We start from the raw sequence: 8837 nt of genomic DNA, 5'->3' as shown, positions 1-8837 counted from the left end.
AATACACTGGGGTCGTGACGCTTAGTTTTTTTATTTACACTTAGCTTCGCGACACCACCGTCGCGCTGGATTATTGATAAACCGTAAGACGGATTATAGTGTAATATTACAGTGTGTGATCATATTATTATAATGAGTATAAGGTATTACAGTATTTTTATTAGTGTGTGATCATATCATTATAGTAAGTATATAGTATTATAGTATTTTTATTAGTGTGTGATTATATTATTATAATAAGTTTATAGTATTATAGTATTTTTTTTAGTGTTACTCGCACTATTACGCAATAGGTACCTGACGTATATAAATACGGCTGAAGTTTTATACATCAAACAGTAATAGCTGTACCTATAGAAACTTGGTCGACTCAATATCGATTCCGTCTCATTAGCGAGCGGTTAACGCCAACTGCAGACGCTTCACACATCAGAGGACCCGCGACACCAGACTTATACCTCTCGGAAATGGCTACCACCAGACTGGCAGTAGTGACGGGCAGCAACAAAGGCATCGGGTATGCCATGGTCAAGGACTTGTGTCGGTTGTTCGACGGCGACGTTTACCTGACGGCCCGGGACGTCGGCCGGGGCCTGGCGGCGGTGGACCGGCTGAACGAGCTGGGACTGAAGCCCAAGTTCCATCAGTTGGACGTGACCGACGCCGGTAGCGTGGCCGCTTTCGCCGCGTTCGTGGCCGACAACTACGCGGGCGTGGACGTGCTGATCAACAACGCGGCGATCTACTTCGAGCCTACTACCGCCCCCGAGCCGTTCAGCGTTCAGGCCGAGGAGACGGTCCGCGTCAACTACTTCGCCCTGCGGTCCGTGTGCGACGCGCTGTTTCCTCTGCTCAAGGCAGGCGCGCGCGTGGTCAATTTGTCCAGCTCATTTGGCCGTCTGTCCTTGTTCCCCGGCGAAGAACTCAGGCGGAAGCTGTCGTCGCCCCAGTTGACCGTCGACGAGCTGGACGCGCTGGTCCGGCAGTTCGTGGACTGCGCCAAGGCCGGCAACCACGCGGAAGCCGGATGGCCGTCGAACCCGTACACCGTGTCCAAGGTGGCAGTCAGTGCGCTTACGTTCATACAGCAGAGGGCGTTCGACGCGGACCCCAGGGCCGACATCGTCGTCAACAGCGTCCACCCCGGATTTGTGGACACGGACATGACCAGTCACAAGGGGACGCTGACCGTCGAACAGGGCGCCGAACTTCCGGTGTACCTGTCCCTGTTGCCGCCGGGCGAACGCGACGTCAAAGGCCGGTTCGTGTGGTGCGACAAAACCGTTAAGGACTGGACCACATTTTGAGACGGTGCTTTTACGATGATGCTCGGCCACGGAGGTACTCGCCATTTTTCACGTATGCAAATCACTTAGAATCTAACTGCCCGTGTCTATACTCTATTTGTACACACATTCCGTATACTTAATATTGTGTATTTTTTTAGGAAAATTTTATGTTTATTATTAAATTATTCGATTTGGTACCGCTCAAACTGTGTTACTTTTGTACTGTTTCAGATGACATATATTATGTTATCACAATATAATAATACTTTTTTAATCACAATTACCTACCGTGTATTTAATTATTCCTACAAAATCTGTTATCGAAATTGAAAATGTATAATCGGTTGTTTCTGATCGATTGAAAATATATTATGTCTAGCTAAGCTTGCACGGCGTTACATGTGACGGATTACATGCCCGCGGCATGTTTACCATTCTTCTTAAACTCCGTTAAATGTAAACTGTCCATATTTTTAAGGTAAAATATATTTTATTGTTTTTATTACAGAGTACTACTATGTATGTAGTATGTATTAAGTTTTTAGATTCTGAACAAAGTGATGAATATATTCAGTATTGATTTTACAAAAATGTACGTGTGTTTTTTTTTTTTGTGTGTACAGCATAACTTGTTGAAATAATGCTTCAATTTCAAACTTCAGGGATGGTTTTCGATCGAGTTAAGGTTAGTGAATATCCTTGGTATATTATAGATATCAAAAGTAAGTATTTTCCAACAGTTTTCAATACTGAACACAAAAACTTGGAACTATACTTAATAATCGTATTATCTAAGCCTGAAGAATTATTCTGCTCTGTAGCATTAACAATTACTGCGATTATGGTAAAAGCCATTTAATTATCATCCTATACTCAGCAAGTGGCGTAAAGACGGAAATGTGAAAGTGGCAGGATAGGTATGTCACCTGTGCACGGATTTGACCAACTGAAAGTAAAATTTGAAGTTAATTATTAACGTTATGATTTTGAACATATCTCAGCTTAAGCTTATATAATAATAATCATTTAATATACAACGTATACAAGGGAGATTTAACCTTTGAGATTGCTTTTTAAATTATACATTTGTAAAGTGTTCGAGAGTGTTAAATTTCTACGTTTCTAATACTTAATATTATAATAATGTATAAGTAATATAGTTAAAATTGTATTCCCACTGTTTTTATTTATGTAAGCTGATTTTAACTTTTATACGATATCATTATAAATACATACGGTATACTTAAAGTGGTTTATTACTATTATTGGATTATTCGTAAAACAGTAAATCTTTTTACAAAAATATCACTAAATCAACAATAATTAAATATAGAAACGAAATGAATGTTTATTAATATATTATTTATTATTATTTTGGAGAGCATGCCAATGAGTTTACCGTCGTCCATGAGGATTGGCTGGGTAATCTGATGGAAAGAACTGTGGCCTGCGGGCATATTATAAATTGTTTATAGTATTTAATTATAAATATTAAAAACTGTGGTGTAAAATAGACTCTGTGATGAAATGGGAATCAGTGAAACGATGGTGACACGAAGTGGTGTACAATAATTGCGTAGAAACAATAATAAGTATTATGGTTACCGACTTCCGCTATTATCTATTCTTAAATAGAACACATTTTACGAGAATGTAGCGAAATATATTTTTCGACTTGAATACCTACCCAAAAATATAAATATTAATAATTTAATAACAACGGCGTAAACAGACGCGCAAACGAATATTCGGATGAACGAATATCATCCCTACAAAATCTGCAGATAGCCGCCGCCACAGATCCATACTTAATTTTTACAATATCTATATAGTTTAAAATAATTTATCATAGTATAAATCTAAATATAATAATGTGCAGCATAATATACTCATACATTATACATAAATTACATATTTTACATATTTTATTTTTTTGTACATTTATTTGAGAACTAGCAATTATTAATTTACAATTTTTCTTCCCGATTGTTGAATTAGTACTAATAACAAATCATAATTAGCTTGCTTGAAAATGGTAACAACATTTTTTATTTTAAATTTTTGTTCTAAACAAACAGTAATATTGTTTGTATGTAATAGGTTGTGACGGACCTCATATATTTGATCATTATTATATTTATTTTCAGTAACATTATAAACTATTATAATATTTTATATGTGAATATTGATTAGAAGTGAAAAAATGTCTGATGGTACCTATATTATTGTCGCGATGAAGTTATAACCACGAAGTTGCAAACAAGTTATATAAATTATCATTGTGTATACCTACTATATATATATATATATAAATAATAATATATAGTATGTAAAAATTCAAATCCTCACGAATGATATTTTTTCATTTTTGAATTACAATAAAATATATAATCGTATAAATATTTAATTTTGTCAATATTTGAACTACCATAAAAATATTGGTTATAAGCCTATTTTTATAAAATTTTAATTTCATAATAAACTGTTTATGAGAAAACTCTTATTAATGTTTTTTTTTGAACTTTTTAACTAACAAAAAAAAAAAAAAAAAATTAAACAAAATCGAAAGCTTTCTTAGTATTATTTTAATTACCGAGTTCGTCATAATTCTATTTAGTATTTACAAAAAGGTAATAACATTTAATATCAGTAATTTAAAGTAATATGTTATACAAGTTGACAACAAATTAAAAATAACATTTTTTATGTTTTCAATAAAACGGAAATAGTTTTTTCGATTACTTAAAATAATTTTTTTTTTTTTGGTTATGTTGATAGATTTCTTTTTTGAACTTTTGACCATATATATCGTATTTGTGTTTTTTTCTAAATTATAGTTAATTTTTTTACGTAAATTCTGTTGATACGCTTTAGCAAAGTAGAAAAAATTTAAAAATATCTATTAAATATTAGTAATTATTACGGAACAATATTAAATATATCTAATATTCTGGGTGCACGAGGCGCAGGTAACGGCGGAAACCGCTGCTCTGTATTGCCCAAAGTACGATGTACTTGACGTATACGGCATAGAGGGGGTAATACCTACGGTCTTTAGCGCTGCGATGTGAAACGTTATAACTAAAACGATCGAGCGAAATATTATCGTTTTGCCTTAAAAATACCGGACTTTTTTGCCAACACGTTCGGAATTGTTCGACCGATTTTTCCAAAAACCACAAAGGTATAATCCGCACATCACGCCCGTTCTATTGACACCACAAACCGATCAATCGGTCCATTCATCGGGTCTGCAGGCCTGGCTAAAGAAAATTGGAAAACTTATACACATCCAACGGGCAAAGTCTGACTCGTATAACACACAGCGGTCGTGACGCTTCGTTTTTTTATTTACACTTATAGGTTCGCGCCACTACCGTCGCGATAGATTATTGGTAAACTGCAGTAAGACGGATTGAAGTGTTACTCGCACTGTTAATACGCAGTACTCGATGTATGAATACTGACAACGCAGTCATATTACATCGAACAGCGGTCGCAGCGCATCCAACTTATCGGCGGCGATAGATCGATTCCGTCACACTTCGTCGGATCCGCGACACCCGCGACTTATCGGACATGGCTACCACCAGATTGGCGATAGTGACGGGCGGCAACAAGGGCATCGGGTACGCCATCGTCAAGGACCTGTGCCGGCTGTTCGACGGCGACGTTTACCTGACGGCCCGGGACGTCGGCCGGGGCCTGGCGGCGGTGGACCGGCTGAACGAGCTGGGCCTGAAGCCCAAGTTCCATCAGCTGGACGTGACCGACGCCGATAGCGTGGCCGCTTTCGCCGCGTTCGTGGCCGACAACTACGCGGGCGTGGACGTGCTGGTCAACAACGCGGCGATCTCCGTGAAGACAGGGATGTTCGACTTTCAGGCCGAGGAGACGGTACGCGTCAACTACTTCGCCCTGCGGTCCGTGTGCGACGCGCTGTTCCCGCTGCTCAGGGCCGGCGCGCGCGTGGTCAATTTGTCCAGCTCACTTGGCCGTCTGTCCTTGTTCCCCGGCGAAGAGCTCAAGCGGAAGCTGTCGTCGCCCCAACTGACCGTCGACGAGCTGGACGCGCTGGTCCGGCAGTTCGTGGACTGCGCCAAGGCCGGCGACCACGCGCAGGCCGGATGGCCGACGTCCGCGTACACCGTGTCCAAGGTGGCCGTCAGCGCGCTTACGTCCGTACAACAGAGGGCGTTCGACGCGGACCCCAGGGCCGACATCGTCGTCAACAGCGTCCATCCCGGGCACGTGGACACGGACATGACCGATCACAAGGGACCGCTGACCATCGAACAGGGCGCCGAAGCTCCGGTGTACCTGTCCCTGTTGCCGCCGGGCGAAAGCGACGTCAAGGGCCGTTACGTGTGGTGCGACAAGACCGTCAAGGACTGGCGCCAGTGTTGAGACGCGTCGACGACGGCCGCTTTTATGACGATATGCCCGGCCACGGGCGCTACTCGCCATTTTTCACGTATACAAAGTACTTATAGAATCAAACTACAAGTCTACACGCGTTAATACTCTATTAGTACACACATTCCGTATACTTAATATTGTGAATTTTTTTACGAAAATCATATGTTTATTATTAAATTATTCGATTTGGCACCGTTCAAACTGTGTTACTTTTGTGCTGTTTTATTTAAATGATATTATATATAATATGTTATCACAATATAATAATATTTTTTTTTAATCACAATTATAACCGTATAGACGTGTAGTTTAGTGTACTTTGGTCATAACAACGTGCATTATACTTGATATTTAGGACGAATCGTATTTAATCGGTTTGCATAGTGTTAGTTGTATAGCCTTGGAGACTTATGTTCAATTTAATTTGGTTACACGCAGTCATTCCTTGATACTTGAAGAGTGTTTATAGCTTTGCCTCTTAATCCGTGTAGGTTACTACAGAGTGGTTGTTCAATCAGGAATTTCGTTTTGGCTCATGGAATTCTAATATTTTTTTTTATCTATATATTATAGTTATTATTGATTACACAGATATAAAATAAATAATTATGTAATATATCTATATATAATATATATATATATAAATAATAATCCGTGTTTGTAGTTTAAATGCTAAATGAAAATTTCAGAGATTGTTCTCAGAAACATAATTAAAGTTTAGAGAATAGTTTGGACTACGTTCGAAAACATATGAAGTATGTACAGGTAGATAGCCCATCTCGATCGTATTAGTTTATTTTAACCTACATAGGTTTGGCATCGTATTTTATACATTCATTCATTTTTTCTTGGATGAAATCTAGTTATACAGTATGCCAGTTATAAATAAAATGCAAATTGTAAGTATTTTCTTTTATCAGTAAAAAAAAATTAATAATAACATTTCAACGTCAATTTTAAATTGTCTAAAATTATAATTTTTTACACAAATTAGGTTAGTATTAATTTTATTGTTTTTTATCATTTATGAATGTTATAAAATATTGTATTACACACTTCACTTATTAGTTATTACCTAACAATAAACGTTATCTTATTCCATTTGAATATTATATTTCTTTTGAAATTGCTTTTTATCTAATACAATGTTACATCAATAAAACGATAACAAAATATAAATAGTGCATATGTTTTTGTATTAGGTTAGATTAAACAAAAATATTATTATTAAGACATTATTAATATGACATTATATAATTAAAAAAAATATATGTATTATAAAAAAAAATAGTAGGTAGGTAACTTTTTTATAAATATTAATAATTAATAACTATTAGGGCAAGTAGGTTACCAATCTGGTATATACAGTAAGATGTGTTAAATTTGAATTCAATGAAAAATTATTTAATATTGTATACGAAAAACAATTTTGAGCGAAGACTTTTAGATCTTTTATGGTGTGAAAGTAATGTCTAAAAGCTTTGTTCTTAAGGTAGGTAATACCAGAAAAAAATCACACATGTCATGCTTAAATCAGGGAGCATGTTTGCCAGTCAACGTCACCCTCAGAGAGATCACAGAATAGTTATTTTCGTAATACGCTATTACGAAAATATGGTACGAAAAATCCTCGATGTACCTATAGACCATAAATACGACTAACACGGCATAACTGTGGAATTCAAAATAGTCCACTAATAAAAGCTTGTGTTTATCTTATCTCATAATAATGACCCTATTAAACTCGTCAGTCGGCTCTGCTACACCCTGTGTTATTGTTATTAACAAAACAATACCGCCTTATTTTAGAAAACAGAACGGTAAAAATAAGTTATAGGTATAAAATATATATAGGTAATAGCTTAAAGTTAATCTAAATGTTTTGAAATTAGCTTTTTTTTCATTAATGTCATTGTGTATAGTAAAATATAATAATATGCGCAAAAGTCATCACTCCCTGTGGTGCTAGTAGAATTATGTTTGAATTACAAAAAAAAAAAAATACTATAAAATCGTTACTTTTGGTTTGAATACCCAATTTTTTTAGGTTTCATTAAGAAATACTTATGAGAAATCTATTGTATTCAATTGTCAAACCTTAGCTACAAAAATTAAACATTTTTAATATTTTTACAAACTTCAAACACATTAGAAAAAATATATCGTGAATATTTTAAAATTTTTATTCGAATTACTTATGTAAGATAATCTTGAATAATTTAATTTTCAAACTATATATGATGGCTCTAAAAATATATGTATATTTTATCATACGATGTTTTATTAACATCTGAATTTAATATATTATTGATCACTTAATACTAATTGCCATGTATATAATATATATTATTATATTAAACATTCATATCTAATTTGATTAATTTTTATGTATTCAGAATAGACGTATATTGTTCAATGTTCAGTTAGAAAAAAATTAAATACAAAAAAAGAAAGAAATCAAAGTATAAAGGGACTTTCCTCTTTGCTTTTCCTTAAGGGCGCACCTGGTGGGTTCATCAATAAACATAAGACTATAAGAGTGAAGAACTAAGGGTAATATAAAATTATAGAATAAATTGAATGTATTTACCTCAAATAACTCAAAAACAAAGTTCCAAAAAATTTAATAACTTACTATATTGAAACAAGGAATGTTCACTCAATATAAATATCTTTTTGACAGAAATTGTAAATGATTATTTTGATAATTTTTACTTCTAAATTCTAATCCATAATGATATTAATAGGTATAATAACATATTATAATAATGTTACGTTTTGAGTTTCTGTTCTCGTATAAGCTATATTGTATTTCAGTATTTGTTATAAATATATTTTTCAAATTTATCGTTAAAAACCATTCTTATAAATATTATATATAATATTATTACGACGACTGATGCGTCATGTATCAGTATAACAGAGTACGGAGAAATAATTTTCAATCAAAGCATAATATTACCTATATTATATCTATATGTAATATAAACGCGAGCCCGTGATGAGTCCGTTTCGCTGGAAAGGTTGCGGCTGCAGTTTCTATTCAGTATCCCGCGCGTCCGTATTTGGACGTATTTTTCTTTCCCCCGTGCTCAAGCCCAAGGGTCACTTATCGCGGCGGCGGAGGTC

At 35.4% G+C, this 8837-nt stretch overlaps 2 protein-coding genes across 2 annotated transcripts; both read left to right on the top strand.

Moving 5' to 3' along the window:
* Positions 1 to 323: 323 nt before the first annotated feature.
* On the top strand, positions 324 to 1569 carry LOC114130898 (carbonyl reductase [NADPH] 1-like). Its single transcript, XM_050197050.1, has one exon. It carries the CDS (start codon positions 468 to 470, stop codon positions 1305 to 1307), a length of 840 nt encoding a protein of 279 aa, XP_050053007.1. The 5' UTR covers positions 324 to 467; the 3' UTR covers positions 1308 to 1569.
* Positions 1570 to 4442: 2873 nt separating this feature from the next.
* Positions 4443 to 5975, top strand: LOC126548936 (carbonyl reductase [NADPH] 1-like). Its single transcript, XM_050197051.1, has one exon. It carries the CDS (start codon positions 4869 to 4871, stop codon positions 5694 to 5696), a length of 828 nt encoding a protein of 275 aa, XP_050053008.1. The 5' UTR covers positions 4443 to 4868; the 3' UTR covers positions 5697 to 5975.
* Positions 5976 to 8837: the final 2862 nt, after the last annotated feature.

This window comes from Aphis gossypii, chromosome 1 (genome assembly GCF_020184175.1).
Source record: "Aphis gossypii isolate Hap1 chromosome 1, ASM2018417v2, whole genome shotgun sequence".
Lineage (NCBI taxonomy): Eukaryota > Metazoa > Arthropoda > Insecta > Hemiptera > Aphididae > Aphis > Aphis gossypii.
Note: the sequence above shows the minus strand (reverse complement) of the source record. Positions and strands in the feature narration are given on the sequence as shown.